Here is a 20,666-nt window from a genome sequence, read left to right on the forward strand (position 1 = left end):
GGACCCTCTCAAACATTATTCATCACTGGGAGTGGGCTTTTGAAGATCTTTCCATGTTGAGCATGTCTCAAACTTTTTCCTTAGCAAAACTTCACTCTGTCCTTCTGGTTTTTTTATTTTAAAGAAGGCTGTGATGTCAGAGAAAATATGTGTTTATGTAGAAGTAAATTGCTAGATTTGTTACTTTGGTCCTGGGTATTTAACAGAACGTCTTCTTTGCCATGAGCCCCACCGCATGCTAAGATCATCTGGAGAGGTTCACCTGCAGCTGCCGCCAACTCATCTGGCGGCTGCTCAGGAAGGGGCCTTCTCCGTTGCAGCCTCTGGATTTTGGAATGTGCTCCCTCTTGAAATAAGAGTCTCCCCATCTCTGGCAACTTTTTTAAAGGCACTGAAGACACATTTATTCACCCAGTTTTATAGTTTTAGATTTATAGTTTTAAATAATGTTAATACTGGGTTTTAAATGTATTTAATGTTTTAAATATTAATTGATTTAATATTTTAAATTATTTTAATTGTAAAATGCCCAGAGAAACAAGTTTTGGGCAGTACAGAAATATTTTAAATAAAATAAATAAATAAAATGAACTATTTAAAAAGTCCTAGCCAACCACTAGATACCACTGTATCTTGAATTCAGATTTTATGAATTCCTAAATAATAAGTGAACAAATCCCATACAAGTAATCAATCATTTTGCCATTTTTTTCCTTTCAGATTCAAACTCAGACGATTTTGATCCTGCTTCTACTAAGAGCAAGTATGACTCCATGGATTTTGACAGTTTACTTAAAGAGGCGCAACGAAGCTTGCGGAGGTAACGTGCAACATGGCCAAGGATAATGGAAGGGTGGTGAATACCTCACGGACGTCACACGTCCTTCAATGATGGACAATGAAGATGTCATGCTTACAAATTTCACCTACTCTACACTCTCTGTACAAAAACATGGTTTACATGGACACAGCTGCTTGAGGAATGAAGAAGTAAAACAGATATCATATGAGCACATGTATATCCCTGTGCCTCAACTATGCTTTCCCAGGGTAATGAGGGTGAGGGTTTTGATCTTCTTGGAGAGTGCCAAGTGGAAACCACTTGAAATGGCAGCAGTTCCATAGAGATATACTTAAAAAAACACTGAGAACTTCAAAATGTGTACATATGACATGACATTTTCGAAATGAAGCAAATTCAAACTTCAGCTGCTGACGTCTGAGAGACACTGTGTTTCGTTTTTTAAAAAAATAAGCTTCTCACAACATGTTGTTTTAATACGACGACAATCCTGAAGAAAACTACAGATCCTGCAAAACTCACCATCTCTTTATCGTGCATTTTTCTTGTGAAGGCGAAAAGAAATTGTGGGAGGATTAAAAACTTCCATGGCATTTTAAAGTTTTGTCTTTTTAATTGTGACATCCATGTCAGTGTCCAAAATGTGTATCTATCTTACACAAAAATATTTTAAGTCCCTCATTAACAGTCAATGTGTTCGGTAGTTTTTCCTCAGATGAGCCAACATGGTGTTAGCTACAAACAAGTTGAGGGTAACTATTGGGTGAAGTGGGGTGGGGTGGGATGTACAGTTAGACTATTTACTACATTCAAGAATGTAGTTAAGTATTTACAGATGTTAAATGGAGTATCTTTATTTTGTGTACATACTGTACGAGATGATCTTTTTTTGTTACAGCTATGCACTGTAAATGCAGCGTTCTTTTAAAAAAACTGCTGAAATTTTTCTTAATCAAGAATATTCAAATGTAATTATGAGGCAAAACAATATTGTACACTAACATATTTAGAAAGCTGAACTTATGCTTATATATATTTGATTGTAAAAAAGAAAAAGTGTGGGAGTGTGTGTGTGGGCGTGTGTGTGTGGGTGTGTTGAGTGCAAAATTATTGATGCTTTACGCACATCATCCATCCCTTCTTTAATAATTGTATCTAATAACCGTGACCATAATTCAGCCAAAGTTAAGAACTCTAATGCCTCACTTGTTCATTAGCAAGACTGATGTAGTTGCTGCTGTGCCACTTCTGGGAATGTCTGCATCTTCCACTAAAATGGGTTGGATGGGATGGGGTGGTTATATATCAGGCTATTAATGCTTTCCCCATTAAAAAGCATGGCACTAGTGCATACTTTTACCATACATTCAAGTTGCATTTGCTATTAAAGGACTGACCTGAAGAAGTTTCTAGACTTGCTGCTGAAAAGCTTACAAGGTTCTTGAAATCTATCAAGCGCACAAGGTCTCCTTTTCAGTTACAATCAACATTCACTTAAGCTGCTGATGCCAGTTTTCTATGGCTTCCAGAAATAGGAATGTGTGGCTAGAGGTGGTGAAATTATTTGATAATAGTGGGACACTTCCTAGAAAACCACTGAATTTAGGAGTTACTGTCTGACATCCAGATTAATGCCGTACTAGTTGGATGTCCGGGAGGTGATTTTTGCTAAGCTCCTTTTCTCTCTGAGCCTCCCAAAAATATGTCCCTGAGGTCATGTAACCAACAGGGACATATTTTCAAGAGGCACAGTGGGCTTCAGAGGGAGATCGACAAAAACTGCCTCTCCCTCATAGTGCCAGAACCAGTTGTCTGGGTGTTAGCTAGCTGCTATTTATGAGATAAATTAGAATTTTTAGGAAAGATAATTCTGCCATTTTGCTGGCAACTGGTATGATATATAAATACAGGATCCACTCTAATTTTTTTTTCTTTTCTGGCTGTTCTACAAACGAGTATACTGTACCTAGGTTCAAAGGGAACAATAGCATGCTGGCTAGCCACACATCCCAGCATTGACACACTGTAGACACAGCCATACTCCTTCCTACATTCCACAGAGGCAGACACTGATTAAAGGGAGAGTTTCTCCCTGTGATACGGAATGTTGGGCAGTCAGCATTTCTTCCTCTGTAACCAGAGCTTGCCTCTGCTGAACCTAAGGAGAGCAGGAGGCATGGCTATGGAGTGTGTCAGCACTGAGAAGTGTAGCTAACCAGTGTGCTCCTATTCCTCCTGTAACCTGGTATAGTTTACCCAGTTGCTGAACACCTGAAGAGGACCCATGTGGCCAGAGGATATAGATGTTACAGAGTGGTATGAGAGCAGTTAGCAGCAGCCTTGCCTATTGATTTCAATGGACGTGTTAAGCACACATACTTAAATATCTCCACTGAATTCCATAAAAAGTTTTTAACTTTGGCTGGATCATGCCCTTTGTCATGAACTAGCCTAGCCAATCAGGCATTAACCACCTTTGCAATATTTCCCGCCACATTTTTCTCCCCCTCCGCTCTCTTTAGCTGTTTTATATACACAAAAGTTATTGGGGGTGGGGGGTTGAAATTTTTCTCATTTAAAAGTTTTTTCAAGGAGATATAATTTTATGTAAAGCCTCTCAAATGGGTAATCATTAATAAATGTTTTTATTTTATGTATTTAATGGTAGTTTTGAAATTAGAAGTCACAAACCTTTTTGAAAATGAAGTTTTGTTTTAATTGTTGTGACTTAATTTGATAAAAAAAATTTGCTGTGGTACAGAACACAGTTATGATTTTTACAATAATTCTGTGTCTCTGAACACAGTTTTTGAAGCCAGTAATCTTTTCATTGGCAAAGTTCAATGATTATCTATGATTTTTAAATGTATGCATTCTGTATAATGCTAATACTTCATTCCTTTGTTTACTTAAAGATTCATATTTATCAGTTGTGATTAACCTATTTATTATAAATTATGAGATGACTAAAATAATAAAAGGGCCAGTGGAAATTTTGTATGTAGGATGCACACCAGTTGTCAGGTCGTTGAAAGTGTTTTCATTCAGTGAAATCTTCCCTTTCCCCTGTAGAAGCAGTGATTCTTTCCTCTCTCCTTTTTATTATTATTTTACTATGCACTAATATGGCCTTAGAGGTGCCCATGATGTTTTGGGAGCCTGCAGATCGTATCAGAAATAGTGGAATCCATTTGCATGTTTATGGGCTGGTACAATACAAGCCACTAAAGTGAACTAACTTGTGCAGTCCTCATGGGACTGATGTCTTGTCCATTTAAATAAGTCATTCCTGTTGATTACCCTGCTGAATATCAATTCAAGCATCCGTTGCAAGGTTATTACTCCTTTCAGATTCCCCCTTTAGGGCATTGACTGCTTGTTTACAAAAATCACAAGAATTATCCAGGAGTACTTACGGCTTTAAGAATGTATGCAAAACCGCTTAGCCTGCCAAAATAAAATTCCTTTTCAGTGAAAGTGGACATGATTCAGTTCTCTGGCCTACAGTATCCATGCAAAGGGGATCCTACTAGGACTACTAGAACCTTCTCTCCTCCCTCAAACTTCACTATGCTCATCTCCCTATCCAGCCCTCTCTCCTGCCTCAATACAAATTACCCATGCTTTAGAGCAGGAAGGCTGCACAAACTTGGCCTTCCTGCAGATGCTGGACTACAACTTCTATCATCCTTTCTCCTTGACCACTGTTGCTGAAGATGATAGGAATTGTAGTCCAACAGTAATTTGAGGGCCAAAGTTTTGCAGCCCTGGTTTAAACCATGAGTAACAGCATCAAGTGAAGTTTGGATGGAGATATGGAAAGTGTCCACCCTAATGTCCCTGTGCGCAAACAAATGTGTGTATATAAAGGGAAGAGGAACCCTTTGAGCTTTATTGGACTTCTCTGCCCATGGCCACTGTACCCATGATGGACTGGATCATGCCCAGTCCACGGCATGGTAGTGGTAACTTGCCAACCTGAGCAATCCAGTGAATGGATAGTACATGGAATATACTGTAGTAGGTGAATACACTGAACAATGGGTCTCTTGGGGACAGTTTTTATAAGCTGTTTGTACTCGCATATGAAAAGGCAAAGGAACCCAGACTGGGGTCCTGCTCATATGTATATTAAAGTAAGATACATATTACTTTAGTTGGAACCCAACCCATATATTTTAAATATCCTTAGATAGTCATACTCAAGTACAAAACACCTTGTAGTAACTGGTCCTTTATAAAGTAATGAAAGTGGGAGTGGTTTCCGGATTTTTAAAATCACTTTTACATGCACACAGCCCACATTGTGACCTGATACATGCAGTATACATGTGAACTGGAACCATGTCAGGGTAGCATCATTTGGGTCCTTCCCACCCAAGCATCACCAAAGTAGAGGGAGATCATATAAAAAATATTGCAATCAGATTGAAAGTCCATCTAGTTAGTTCACCATGCAGGTGGCAAGCAAGACACATAAGGGGCTCAGCCCATGTGGTTCCAGTGGCTTCCACACTATGTGAAGTGGGTCTGAGTATGCATTCATTTTAAACTGGAATGGAGTGCACTTATCACTATTTGGCATTCACTGATAATGAATGTCCAATAGTGATAAGTGAACTCCATTCCAGTTTCTTTTTTACTACTTTTGAAGAAAATATGATATACTTCCTCCACTAAAAATGTAGGAAAACTGAGTTTGTCCCTTGATTAAGTCTGTGTCTGACAGCCACCCTCATTTTATCACCAGCATATTGTGTTCCAGTCTATTCCACCATGTGTCCTGTTCTATGCTTGCCTTTTTTCCCCTTTCCTTTTTGGTCTTTGTATTCCTAAGTAGGTAGATAGCAATAAATAAATAAAAAGGATACTTTTTTCACAGGTTTCGTGTTGCAAATTGTAGCACCCCTTTAATCTGCATAATTCTTGCCTTTCATTGCTTTGTAGGTTTAAGATACAGGTACTTTAACTTTTGATTGTGTGAATGCCAAACTAAAAGTTTACAGCTTTTTCTTTCTGGACTTTGAGTGTCTTCTGTTGTAAAGAAAAAAGATTAAAGCAATAAATTATTTTTTAAGAAATCAATATTTAGTATATATCATGTGTTCAAAGACCTTTGATTTTTGCCTTTCAATTTTTTTGTGATTAAATTTTAAATACATTCTAATTTGCCCAGGATTGCTGACATGAAGAGAAAAATATTTTTTGTTCATTTTCTTTTCAAATAGCCGCTATATCGCAGTTCAGATTTTATTTTCTCTCCCCACTGGCCTGACATATTCTGATGTTAAAGACAGTTCTTCTGCAGAAGTTACAGCAGACATGAAATCAATGTAAATATTGGTGAGCAACATCCCCCAACCCAGCTTAGGAGATCTATTCATGGAAGCTGGTTCCATACACTTGCTTGATCAGGAACTGTCAGCATATATTGGATGCATATAGCTGCCCCATGTCCTCAATCCATTACTTCTGTAGGTTCCACATTTCTAGTGCAACTAGAACTAGGTTGGAATGTAAATGTTTGGGCAAGCTCTGCGGGTAGCCTATCAAAAGGAATTGTCAATTGCTTCAATTCTTCAAAAAGACATTTTGAATTAGCACATGTCCCATGTTGCCAAATTGTAACATAGATCTGTATGTCTTTTAGATGAAGATGTTTTACTCCAGATTACATGCTGTGGTAAGTATCATCTCTTGAAAACCAGTACTTAGAAACAATGGCCTTTCCAAGCAATATAACAAAGTAATTCCTCCACAACCTAAAAATGATTAGAATCCAAACAGAGGGAGCCCAAAATTGGAGACGAAGAACAACAATTGGTGCAAAATGGCTCTAAAACCACAGCTGGTTGCTAGCCCAAATCATCACACAGAAGGAATGTTGTGTAGTTCATGTGCAAAATAAGTTGGTTCAGTTTTGGAGCGGGATTTATATCCCTTTAAATGTGAAATTTCAGTAGGCAGTTATTGTGTGTCCTCCTTGGATGGCTGTAATGAGAACTTCAATTGCTGTAGTATAATATCTGATCTATAAATGTTCTAGAATAGCCATGTAATATGATGATTCTAAATTTGTACCTATGTGATGGACATTTTCAATAATGTGATCTACTGATCTGATGGAACCACTGTAAATCTGTACAGTGGGGGGAGGTGGTAAAAGTGATGCTGACCAAGGGAGAATGGGCTATTTAGGCTAATCCTACCTGGGCATCCTTCCAAATCTATACTATTGTAGAACTTTTAAAAATATGTAAACTAATGTACAGGACTCTGCGGCTTGTGTGCAAGCAAAATTTTAAAAGCACATGATTGGGGGCACAGCAGGGGCGTAACAAGGTTGGAGTGGGCCCAGAGACAAAATTTTAAAATGGGACCCTTCCTGATACACACACACACACACACACACACACACACACTTCACAATATATAGTGAAGGGAGGGGGGAGATTGTAACCCAGCGATCTCATCTCTTGATCCTTCTGGACTTTTCAAACGCGTGCGAAGGAAGGATCATTCAGAATAATGAAGGAAGCTCGGCAGGTTTTAGAGAGTCATGTGACTTGCCTCTGGGGGGCCCCCGGAAGTGTGGGGGGGCCCAGACAACCACCTCCCCTTGCCTAATAGTAGTTACGCCCGTGGGGCACAGAATTCAATGAGATCTCCACTTTCCCTTGCAAAGTATATGAGTCATATCCATAATGAAATCTCGAAAGCCAGTTGGGCAAAAGCACACTTCGTGCTCTGCACAATCTCTTCCCCTGAAAAGCACAATGTCTTGTGCAAATAATGTGTATATGTGTATAATATGTGTATAATTGATACACATTATAAAGTCCAGTGTTACTTATTTGGTTAACCTGACCATCAGGTACATATCCTGTCTTTCTTCCATGTGAAACAACATAGAATACATGACGTTCTCAGACAGCCTACTAGCACTGGTGGGATTGCTTAGCTTCAGAAAAGTGGCTGCATCATGTGCCCTGTGACTATGCCTTTGGACCCTTTACTTTGAGGCATGGAGTATATACAACTCTGGCTCTGTGGGTCAAGCTGTTCTTTTCTTGGTTTTAATCACTATTTGAAAGGGTCCCTCCTCCGAACCAAAAAGGAAAACCTATAACTCAAATGTACCCAAGAAAAGCTAGTAAGTGAACTGGGGATGGGATGGGGGTATGACAGAAAATATGTTCAGCTTTGAGTTACGTAGTGGGACCTTTACTGGTGGTCCAGGAAAATGCCTGATAGAAAATGTTAAACAACTTCTATAAAAATACATTTAGGAACTGTAACCCACCTTTAAGGAGTTGCAATGGAGGGAGGAGCTTTTTCATTTGCTAATGTGCCAGATCAGGTATGGGAAATCATTACTATCTGATTTTTTTTATCCTCAGTTCATTTCTTTCTGGATACCATCATATTTGATGCGAGTGCTTCAGCGGAGAAAAGCAGTCAGAAATGAAGCAATTTGAGTCTATCAAAATGTGGTGGAGAAGTTGCCACTGACAAAAAACGGCCTAGCATCAAAAGTTTGGATTTAGGGATGCATCTGCTATTATGAAAGACCAGCATGCTCAGGTGTGCCTGGCAATCAGAAAATATCAAATGGTACCATGCAGTAATAACATGCAATCACAATGATGATATTTATGGTGTGGCTACAGCAATTAGTTGTTGTATTCAAAGCCATGCTGCATACACAGATGGTCCATACCCTAACCTGAGTGCAGGTCGTCTTTGCTTGATGGATGAGCAAAATGCGCACTTCTGTTCTTCCCCACCACATCCATCATGGTCTGGTGCAAGGGCTCTGTGCTTACGTATGCTCTTATTTGCACTTGTGGTCCATATCAGTTTTCACTACAATTGTAGTTCAAGTGAAATGCGGAGCAAAATTGTAGGTTTTCATCCAGGAAAATACCTGTGAATGTATTTATTTATCTATGTATTTATTTATCAGATTTGTACATTGCCCCAAACTTTTGTCTCTGGGCGGTTAACAATAGCATAAAACAAGTTAAAAGCACATACAAAATCTTAAAACAATGTAACAATTTAAAATAAACCAGAGATTAAAACCTAAAAAATTTCAAAAAGCTGAGAAAGCTTGGGCAAAAAGATGGGTTTTCAGGTGTTTTTTGAAAATTGCCAGAGGTGGGAAGGAGGATTTAAAAGGGAAGCAATAATAATAATAATAATAATAATAATAATAATAATAATAATAACAACAGTGAGATTTTCGTGGCGGAGGTGGTTATCTGCATTTCTCTAGGTGGTCACTAGATTTTACCTAGACCAAAGTCTGAGTTGAATGTGCAGATTACTCCTTAGGTTAAATGTCTGAAGAAATAAAAGGAGATTCCATACAATGTGCAACATTCCACAGGATTTTTCCTCATAGCAATAGTTCAAATCCTCCGCTGTTCTGCCTGTAGAATGTAATACATTTTATCATTTTATCCAATTTCAGGGTGACTAGTGATTAGGGATGTGCGAAATGGTTCAAATTCGAACCAGTTCTAATTCGAACCAGGGTGGTTCGAAGGTTCGAATTCGAATCAAACCAGCCATCAGGTTCGAGCTGCAGGTTCGAATTCGAACCGAACCAGGGTGTGTTTTGATTCGAACCACTTTGAACTGGTTCTGACATCCAGAAATTGATAGAATGGTAGCTGGCACCCAGGGGTACCTGTCACCCAAATCCCAAAGCAATCGGACACTCGTACGATATTTTATGAATTTTTGAAATTTATTTTTATTTTTCTCATCGGGTATAATGGGACTCAAACCAGGCCATAATACCTTATTGTGGAGCACCCATGGGTGCCAATAACCACCCAAACCCTGAAGCAATTGGACATTACTACGATTTTGGAGTACTGGCGGAGTGTGGTGGGTGTTAGTTCCTAGGATGGGCAAGGAAGCTATCAGAATTATTTGAAAGGAATTGGGCAAAGGGCAGACTTTTAAGTGATTTTTAAGTGACACCTCCATGCTTCTTTATGGAGAAAAACCTTAAAGTTGCGTAAACTTCAGAAATCACTTAAAAATATGCCTTTTGCCCAATTCCTTTCAAATAATTCTGATAGCTTCCTTGCCCACCTTGGGAACTACCACCCACCACACTCCACTCTAGGACACCCCTTTCTCCCCGACGTGAAGCTATACATTTGCTGCAATCCTCATTATTCTCTATGAGGAATTCCAAAATAATTTTAAAATTCACCAATAATCAGAGGAGTGTCCGATTGCCTTGGAACTTTGTGGACAGTAGGAACCCCTGGTTGTCTACCACTCACCCCACTTTTGTGTCCCTAGGTACTCCACAATAGGGGATATGGGCTGGTTCAAGTCCCATTATACCCTATGAGAAAAAAATAAAAATATTTTTCAAAAATTCATAAAAAATCGTACAAGTGTCTGATTGCTTTGGGGTTTGGGTGGCAGGTACCACTGGGTGCCAGCTACCATCCTCCCAATTTTCTGATGTCCAAACCAGTTCAAACTGGTTCAAAACGGTTCAAATTCAAACTGAACCAGGAGGAGGTTCGAGCAAAACCAAAACCAAACCACCCCCTCCTGGTTCAAATTCAAACCGAACTGGGCAAACTGGTTTTGTGCACATCCCTACTAGTGATTCTGAAACTTACGAGTGTAGCTTGCTATTTGTGATCTCAACTGCTACACAAAGCTAAACTCCCAACTTTTACCATGTTCTGGTCTTCTGGCATTTATTTAATCTTTCTCTTCTGGTCCCTTGAAATAAACAAAGATATATGCTCAAAATATATCATGGAAATTAAGTGTATTAACATCTATGTTCTGTTCATTCCTTTTTAAAAAATTTGAGATGATACATTTTAGCCTACTATTAAAAAAAATTCACCATCATATGGATTTCTCCTCATGTAGTCTCAGAAATTTTTGCTCAAATACACATAAGTGGTCTGACTACAACTAGATTTCTGCATTCTCCCAATCCAATTAACTGAATGCACCTCAACCTTGAAAAAGACTTCTTTATTGGATCAAGTGGACAACAGCATGCTATTATGCTTCAGAGAAAATAACAAGCACAACATTTTATTTTATTTTATTTTATGTATTTATCAAAGTTGTACACTGCCCCAAACTGTCATCTCTGGGCAGTTAACAATAGCATAAAACAAGTTAAAATATATTCAAAAACTTAATAACAATTTTAAAACCACCCACAAATTAAAATTTTAAAGAACTGAAAAAGCTTGGGTGAAGAGGTGGATTTTCAAATGCTTTCTAAAAATTGTCAGAGATGGGGAGGGATCGTATCTCAGTAGGGAGGATCCTACTGAACATGTCCCTATTGGTGGCCTAGGACATATTTTTCAATTTGTGTCTAGAATATGGCTTGTCTCCACTGCCTCTAAATTGAAGAAGGGTGCAAGCATATTCCAGAATTCTCAAGGAGATAAGGAATCCCGGGCAACAAGCCAAGCAGGGAATTTACATGGAGACTAAGGAGCACACTGTGAAGGAGACAAATATTGACTATCAGGACATTAACAAATACTCTTACAACCAGATTAGATGAGAATTGTTTCACATTCACCCACAATTCCCATATAACCTCTGATCAGCCTTATCTAGGGCAAGTAAAGCTGTTTTTCAACCTCTAACCTGTTCCTAAACCTAATCTGCAACACGAGCAAAGCATTGAAAAGATCTTGAGTGTCTGAAGAAACTAAATCAATTATTAAAACCCAACAAAATTTGCACCCTTGACTAGGAATGTGCACAAATTGGTTTTTTTTGTTTGATTGATACCCGGATTGAATCACCCCCAATTTGTTTTGGGTCTGAATCTGACCAGCTAGCACAGGGGCCATTTGTTTTGTTGACAGATCTCCCGAAGCAGGTAGATTCTGGTACAAATCATTTTCTACCCAAATCAATTCGCACAGACAGCAGGTGCAGGTTGTGATTCTCTCAGCAGCAGGAAGGGGGTGAAAAAAGTCTTCTTTTTTCCTCAATCAGGAAAGCAAGAACAAAAAGCAGAGAATCCACTCCAGGCAGCAGGCAGGCAAGGCAAAGCAAAGCAAAGCTCCCCTGGCTCTCACTCTCTCGCTTTCCTCCCATGAGGCAGAAAGGCAGAATGGTGGCTGGCTGCCTCAAGTACATTTGAAAATCCCTCCTTTGAACTCCCCCACCCTTGTCCCTTCTTTGACCCCTGCCCAATGCGGGGTCAAGATTTGAATGGAAACGAGCCAATCTGGAAATGGGGGAATCATCAGCCAGTCGTTGCCCACTGTAAGTCACCAATCTGAAGCTTGGGTGGGTGGCATTTTCAAAAACCTTTCCTGACACAATATGGAGACAACAAGAGAGATCGCCACAAAATGGAGATCTGAATCTACAAATTTTTCAGGTCCAAAATCTGGGCGATTTGTTTTGGATCCAAAATTTTCCAGCTAGCACAGGGGCAATTTGTTTTGTCCACAAATCGCCCCAAACAGGTTGATTTGGGTACAAAATGATTTGTACCCAAATCGATTTGCACATCCCTACCCTTGACAGATTCTTTTCTGTGGAATCCTAAAAGACTGAGCTAGCTAACCCCTTCAACAATGGCTCTGACCAAGGCTGAAATTCTACAAACTTGGCATGTTGCTAAAATAATTGTTGTCCCCAAACCCTTCCACCTCCTGGCCCATTCCATTCATTTAATCAGGATTCAAAACTTTTCACCACATTCCTCCACAATTGTCTAAACACCATCATTGCCCGTTACGTTCACCCTGATCAAATGGATTTTATTCCATGTGGGCACCCAGTTGACATCTACAGCATTTTTAATATATATAACAAAAAATGTGCTTCTCAAGATTTGGACCAACTTTGGTCCAAACATTTTCAGACCTATCAAAACCATACTCCCTTCATACAATGATATTGGTTAATGACTTTGTCTTGGAACTTATTTTTCATCTGTTTGCAAAGGAGTACCCACATTCTCCTTGCTAGATACACTCCAGCTTTGTCCTACATAAGAACTATGATATTCAAGGATTACATATGAGGCCAAAGGAGCACAAGGTGAGACTTTGCTGGTGACATAGCTCTACTTTATTCCAGTGTCATGTTGGCTTTTCTAAAAATGAAATATTTGCTTCACAGATTTGGCAAAGCTTCTAGATATAAGGTCAACTAACTAATAAGTCTGAATGGAGAGACACCAACCTGCTGCAACCCAGTTCAACTTTGAGAAAAACAACCAGCTTTTCCTCCAGTCTATTAAACTAAATATTAGGATATTCATTTTAGTGGGGGAGGGGGCAGATACAATTTATAGAAATTTAACTACCTGCCACTTTATAATCAGGTCTACAAATACACTTAATAATGGCTGTCTTATCACATTCCATAGCTTGCTTGGATAGTCACAGTCACTTTCAAATATCAGTGTACTTACCTCTTCATATTATTGCAAGGTGATATCAGTTGCTCATAGAATGTGTTTGAACTGCTTGGGTGTGTTTCATTAATTGGTTAAGGGATGTTTTCCTGCTCCATACCTTGACGTTTATTACACAGCAGTGCAACTCTGCTTTTTATCAGGGTGGTTGAATCTTCCTCCTCCGGTGGATGCTAACAGAAGATCAGACAGTCAAAAACTACCCACTGGATACTCTGATGTGGAGCCAGCACCAGGGGCGTAACTATAATAGGACAAGGGGAGACAGTCGTCTGAGGGCCCACTGCCTTGGGGGGGCCCCCAGAGGCAAGTCACATGATTAATTCCCTCAGCTGCACAATCGCCCGGGCTTCCTTCAGTTGTATTCATCCTCCGAAATTGATGTGGGTGTTAAGACCTGGAGCTACCAGATTCTTTTTGTTCCCACTATTCAGCCTCATTTAAGATTTCTTTACTTCATGAGCTGAGCTTCAGTGAGGGGTGGGAGGCATTTTAAAATCTTGTCTCTGGGCCCACTCCAACCTTGCTACGCCCCTGGCCAGCACAAGGACAGACATTATATATTCTCAGACTTCTACTCATGAAAGAGAGGCTACTTAGCTGGGATCACTGGTGGAAGCAATTGGAGAAGAGAGCTGGTTTTGTGGTAGCAAGCATGACTTGTTCCTTTAGCTAAGCAGGGTCTGCCCTGGTTGCATATGAATGGGAGACTTGATGTGTGAGCACTGTAAGATATTCCCTTTAGGGGATGCAGCCGCTCTGGGAGAAGCAGAAGGTTCTCCCTGGCATTTCCAAGATAGGGCTGTGAGAGATTCCTGCCTGCAGACTTGAAGAAACCGCTGCCTGTCTGTGAAGACAATACTGAGCTAGCTAGACCAATGGTCTGACTCAGTATATGGCAGCTTCCTATGTTCCTAACTAAAGGTGCTGAGGTTAGAGGGGGCAAAAAGAAGAACAACAGAGTAATTAAAATGGGAACAGGAAAATGTACACATCACTAAACCACTTTTATTATTAATTATTATTGTTGTTCCATTTATCTAGTGCCGTAGTATGTTCAAAGTACTTCACCACATTATTTTTCTTGCAGCAAACCTAAAACGTAGAGCACCAATCGTAACCCCATTCTGCAGGTGTTTGGAGGTGGGTGACACTGAAAGAGACTGGCTTGCCTGAGTTCATAGCAGAGATGAAATTATAACCAGATACTTCCTTGTTTGTAGCTCACTTCTCTAGCCACAAGGCTACACCAGCACTTAAACACTACGAAAAGCTCCTTTTGAGTTCCCTAAGCTTTCACCACACCATGTTGATTTCCAAGTTGCTTGACGCTTGCAAAAAGATGGTCAGTGCCCACCTTTCAAGTGTTAACAGTAAGAAAGTGTACTTTTGACTTTGTTAATATCAAAACACATGAATAGTCCGGGGTTAAAAGTATAACAAGAATAAAAATTCATTTTTGTACACAATTCATTTTCACTATTTGAGATTTTCTTTGTTTCATTACTCATACAATCCTATTTTTTATGTCAGTGCAGAATTTTTCATTTTGTTCATTCATTTTCATTTTTTTCTTAGTAAAGGTTCTTCATGCTGCAGCCTTCGAAAGCCCACCATTTTATTTTCCACTATGCCCTGGACTGATGTTGTATATGAAGCATTGTGGGAAAATAAAATGGCAGCTACCAAGCGGGCTAAATGGAGGACCATCACTGCCCATCAGACAAAGTAGGCATCGATCCCTGTATGACAAATGGGTAATGAATGGCTTCTGAATATAAACTTCACTTATACCATTTGTTGTACATAACATTTATTTCAGAATGTATGGAGAATTAACCCAGTGGGCCCCATTTAGTTCATTTTCCTTTTACTCTGAAATCAAATGTGCTTTGCTAATGAAAAGTATAACAAACAGTTTGGAAAAGACTACACAGTGTTATCCTAGATGCTCTCCAAATTGAAAAGATATATCCAAGCCTAAAGAACACATTTCCTAGTTTCTAGAAATATTTTTCATTCAGACTCCTTAGAAAACAAATTACTGCTTCTGGGAAAAGCAACACCCCATACAAAAACATTCTTAATTGAATTACAATAATGTTAATAATGAATCTATATGTATATCTATATGATGTTTTCAAGAAACAGATCCTAGGATGTCCTTAACTCTCAATGAGACTGAAAAGTAAGGCTTGGTGTGGCTTGCGTTGTGATCAATGGTTTTAAAACGACCTATGTGGTGGGGAGGGGGCAGGAAACGTACTCTAGATTCAACATTGATGTGCACAATGATTTCACTTAGTGCTAACTAATTTTTCTACATTACACTTTACCAGTGCAAGTTGATATTGTCAACTTGCACTCAACATTGATATTCTAGGTTCACAAGCACACTACTACACAGTGTTACAAATCAATTTTCTCTACTTTATCAAACAGGAGAAAGTAATAAAGAAGGTCACAAACAGTACACTAGTTCCTTGGAGGTTTGTAACTTCATGATTTAATTTAAACCTCACAAGATTGAATCAAAAGTGGAATTAATCCCTTAGGGGACCAATTCTATATAGATTCTATTGCTAGACATCAAGCAACCCATCCTCACTGGGATGTAGCATATTTGCTAATATGTTGGGAGAAAGGAAATTTCCCCCCAGGGAAAAAAGCAAAGCCATCCTCTATAGTCACTTCCCTCCTTGTGAATTGGTTTCCTGTCCTTTTTCACTGGAAAAGAAATTAGTATACTAGTTTTCCCACTATAGTACACATTTTTCTAAATATGTGCAGGATGGATCTATGCATCCGAAACCATTTGTTGTATGGATGTAGCAAATGTTGCCCTTTGAAAAATATGTTTAAACATTTGAGTACTTCCTGCATGATGACTAGCACATCCTGGTTTTTACTAGGGGTGTGCCCAGAACCGGCTTGGCCTGTTTGGTTTGAATTCAAACCCAATTTGAAACAGGTTGAGTAGGTTCCGTTTTGGTTTTGCTCAAACACCCCCGTTTGAATTCAAACCCCACTTGAACCGGTTCTAATAGGTTCTACATAGGGTATAATGGGTCTCGAACTGGCCCATTATTCCCTATGCAGAGCACCTAGGGTCCCAAAACTGGGGTGGGTGGTAGGCACTAAGGAGTGCCTACCACCCACCGAACCTGGGGTGTTCCTGGGCACCAAAGTGGATTTGGGGGCAAGACACCTTGTGCCACAACTCCCCCCAGTAGCCCCAAGCCGGTGAGGCTCATCATTTTTTAAAAATAAATTTTAAAGATTTAGCCTGTCTCAAAGCAATAAATAGGAATTCCTCCCGCCCCATGAACTCTGAGGTCACACAGAGTTCATTAGGTCACACACTGTCCTATATTTTTGAAAGGGGGAGAAAATTCCTATTCATTGCATTGAGACAGGCTAAAATCTTATTTATTATTATTATTTATTCGATTTCAATACCGCCCTTCCAAAAATGCCTCAGGGCGGTTTACACAGAGAAATAATAAATATGTGTATGTGTGTGTGTGTGTACACACACGCACACACACCATGAGCCCCACTGGCTTGGACTGTGCACTAGGGGTGTGTGTGTGTGTGTGTGTGTGTGTGTGTGTGTGTGTGTGTGTGTGTGTAACAATGCATTCCATCCCCCGATCCACCACGCTGCTGGAGGTAGTGGAGGATCATTTGGCTGCGTGATCTGCACATAGAATGCCCTCCGTGGATCATCTGTGGGGAAGGCAAGGTAACAAAACCTTCCTCCCCACCAGTCCGCCTGCCAAGCCTTTATCACAGATCATGAGAAAGGGCTTGATATGTTACACTCCCAGATCCAGAGTAAGAAATTTTAACTTTCACATGATTCAACCCTTAGAGTGCCAGGGCAAACCTCCCCGCCTGGCGTACTGTGTGACCCCTACAAAAGCAAAGATGCCCTACATTGTCCTGGTTCTGTACTGCTGTATAAATATATGAGCCCCTGGTGGCACAGTGATAAAACTGCCGCCCTGTAACCAGAAGGTTACAAGTTCGATCCTGACCAGGGGCTCAAGGTTGACTCAGCCTTCCATCCTTCCGAGGTCGGTAAAATGAGTACCCAGAATGTTGGGGGCAATATGCTAAAATCATTGTAAACCGCTTAGAGAGCTCCGGCTATAGAGCGGTATATAAATGTAAGTGCTATTGCTATTGCTATTATTGCAGGGAGTTTCAAACTTGGGTGCCAGACTGGGGAGACCCGAGTTCAAATCTCCATTCAGCCATGAAACTAGCTGGGTGACTCTGGGCCCGTCACTTCTCTCTCAGCCTAACCTACTTCACAGGGTTGTTGTGAGGCGAAACTTAAGTATGTAGTACACTGCTCTGGGCTCCTTGGAAGAAGAGTGGGATATAAAATGTATATAACAACAACAACTAGCTGAACCAGGCCCAGACCATCTCTGCCTCTAGTCCCCACCAGCTTTCTCCCCGCCAAGCCCACCCGCCAGTCGCCGCTTTCTCCTGCCAGCTGCCACTTTCTCCTGCCCGCCCACTCCCCGCTGTGGCTTTTTTCTCCCTCCCGTCTGCCCACCCACCACCTCTGCTTTTCTCTCTCCACCATCCGCCCACCACTGCCTCCGCTTCCCCCGCCATCCGCCTGCTGCCGCTGCTCCCCCCCCATCTGCCTTCCCACCAGCCACTGCTGCTGCCACTTTCTTCCTCCTCCCTCCTTACTCAGCCAGGCCTCTCGCCGGAACTCTCACAGCTTGTCACGACATTTCTGCTGCCGAATCCTGGGCACGCATGCCGGCTAAGAGAATTAAATATATAGATAATAATTAATAATATAGTCTTTGGGACCATTGTCTACATTTTTAGCAGCCTCTGAGTCTTATTGTCCCCAACAGAAGAGAGGCAAGCCAGTGATGACAAAGGAGCATCTGATAACCTTTCTCCTTGAGCTAGGGACAAGCTCCAGATAGTGCTACCCATTTAGCCTTTACTGGAGTGTACCATAAAACCTCCTTTCAAGGAATGTTTCACCATCCCCCAAGGGTCCTCTAGGGGCTTGTGTCGTGGTTCTTCCTGTAGAATTTAGCAAGCTGTTTGAAGTGTCCTGTCTGCAAAACGCCCTGTCAGGCCTAGTCCTGTGCAAGGCCTCTCGGCCTATCAGTGGGATAAGTTGACTACCTCAGTATTTTTTTGTGTTTTTTTAATGAAATAGGTATAATTAAAGTGGCCCACTCTATTGAAGTCAATGGGATCTTCATATTGCAGAAGTCAAGTACAGTTTTCCTGTCAGCTTTTTGAAGAGGCATATCTAGCGAAATTATTATTATTATTATTATTATTATTATTTTATTACTACTACTACTACTACTACATTTATATCCCGCTCTTCCTCCAAGGAGCCCAGAGCGGTGTACTACATACATAAGTTTCATAGTGCCCAAGGCAAGCACTGAAATTGCGCCCCCTGTCAAAAACATCTGACACCCATCTTTCAGGTAACTTTACCATAATATCATCTCAAAAATACAAGTCAAGCTCGTCAGTCTTTTAATATTTCAAAAAACTATTTAGCAGTGGACGTAGTCAGACCAAAAAATGCTGGAACATGACAAATTTCAGTATGCTGGGGCTCATGAAATACCCAAACACTATGTGGAGGTGTACCTGGGAAACTAAAAAGAAGTGCCTGTCTAATTCTCTACTATGCATTGTAGCATCACTATTACATAAGTTTAAAAAATAAATGGAGAATTTGGCTTTTCCCAGCTATTCTGAAAATAATTAAAGGATATGCAGAGTAAACTGTGTCACTGCTTGGGGTATATTCTAGTGTTTCAGAAAGACAGTTAAAATGAGAGAAAGAGAGCAAGAAACTCCCAGTGGCCTTAATACTAAGGATTTCACACTGATTCAAAGACAAACTCAACATTAATAGCCATATTATTAAGACATCACATTTAACTCACTTATCACAAGAAGCAACGTAAGAGCAAATGAATACAATCCTAGCTCATAAGTTTCAGCTCAGTATTCACAAACCCTGATTCTCTGTACATGTGCCAAACTGAATATGTGTACAGTGACTTATATTATATTAAATTAAAAGAAATTACCTGTAGCCCCTCCAGGGGGCTTCCTAAAGGCTGGGGGGGCGGGTATCTGCAAAGGTTCCCCTCCCCCCACCGGCCTCTTTATTTACTGCTGCAGCCCATCTCGGGCTGATTTTCAGGCCCCTTTGGGCCTGCAAAGATTGGTGTGGTGGCCATTTTGGAGGCTGCCATGCATGCTCAAATGGCCTCTGCGAGGCATGGCAAGGCCTAGGGCCTCGCAGGGACCATTTGAGCATGTGTGGTGGCCTTTAAAAAAAATTTTTTTTTAATGGCCGCCATAAACAAAATGGCATCCGCGCATGCTCAAATGGCCTTTGAGAGGCCTGGCATGGCCTAGGGCCTCACAGGGGCCATTAAGCATGCATGGCAGCCATTTTGTTTTTGGTGGCCATTTTTTAAAAAATTCATTTTTAAAAATGGTGTCCCCTTCAAGTGGTGCCTTGGGCACGTGCCCTGTCTGCCCTACCCTAGATACGCCCCTGGCATTTTTATAGTGGGGGGTTGGCAGCAAGGACAATGTCAACTGAGGTAATTCTGAAGAAGTATGAGGGAGTCACTCTCTGCCTGACAGATAAGAGATGAGAGAGGGAGAAGGAAAGGATGTCACAATCCAGAGCAGACTTACTCAGAAGTAAACCCCCATACTGCTTCTCCCCCACCTGGGTTTCTTCAACTGTCCATTCCATGTTTCCCCCAAACCCAACCACCCCTTTCTTGAGAGGTCATGTTCCATCAATCAAGAGGCCTTGCACCTGCAATAGAATCCAGTGGCTGGCTACTCCTAACATGTCAGAATTCTGGCTTCATTATCAAAACAGTCATGGGAACGGGTGCGGGGGGCACCTTAATAACTTTTGAACTGCTGCTCAAAACTTCATGAAACCAAAAACAGCACTCCTCCTAGACAAGCCTGTTGGAGCAGATCAGTCATTTTATCCCCAATTTACAAGAAATTTGTGCTATGCTGTTCTAAAGATTGGAGGGAAATGAGTCAATTTTCAGCACTTTTTAACCTGCTGTATCTGTGGCATTTTCCAATCAGATCTCCTTGAAATTCAGCACATTTGTCGACCTCATTGAATAGAGCATACATAGCACTTACATTTATATACCGCTTTACAGCCAGAGCTCTCTAAGCGGTTTACAATGATTTAGCATATTGCCCCCAACATTCTGGGTACTCATTTTACCGACCTCGGAAGGATGGAAGGCTGAGTCAACTTGAGCCCCTGGTCAAGATCAAACTTGTAACCTTCTGGTTACAGGGCGGCAGTTTTACCACTGCGCCACCAGGGGCTCTTACATG

The 20,666-nt window shown here is 40.7% G+C and overlaps 1 protein-coding gene and 1 long non-coding RNA gene across 12 annotated transcripts in view; one reads left to right on the plus strand and one right to left on the minus strand.

The window, feature by feature from the left end:
* PPARGC1A (PPARG coactivator 1 alpha) overlaps window positions 1-5,887 on the plus strand; it is a 900,607-nt gene extending 894,720 nt beyond the window's left edge. For all 11 annotated transcript variants that reach the window (XM_053252792.1, XM_053252799.1, XM_053252793.1 and 8 more), the window contains one exon: window positions 721-5,887. In XM_053252792.1, coding sequence (XP_053108767.1) covers window positions 721-824 — 104 coding nt within the window. In that variant the 3' untranslated portion in view covers window positions 825-5,887. The remainder of the gene's footprint in view (window positions 1-720) is intronic.
* Window positions 1-20,666, minus strand: part of LOC128326268 (uncharacterized) — a 64,353-nt gene that overhangs the window by 8,677 nt on the left and 35,010 nt on the right. The gene's annotated exons all lie outside the window — the stretch shown is intronic.

This window comes from Hemicordylus capensis, chromosome 5, assembly GCF_027244095.1.
Source record: "Hemicordylus capensis ecotype Gifberg chromosome 5, rHemCap1.1.pri, whole genome shotgun sequence".
Classification (NCBI taxonomy): domain Eukaryota; kingdom Metazoa; phylum Chordata; class Lepidosauria; order Squamata; family Cordylidae; genus Hemicordylus; species Hemicordylus capensis.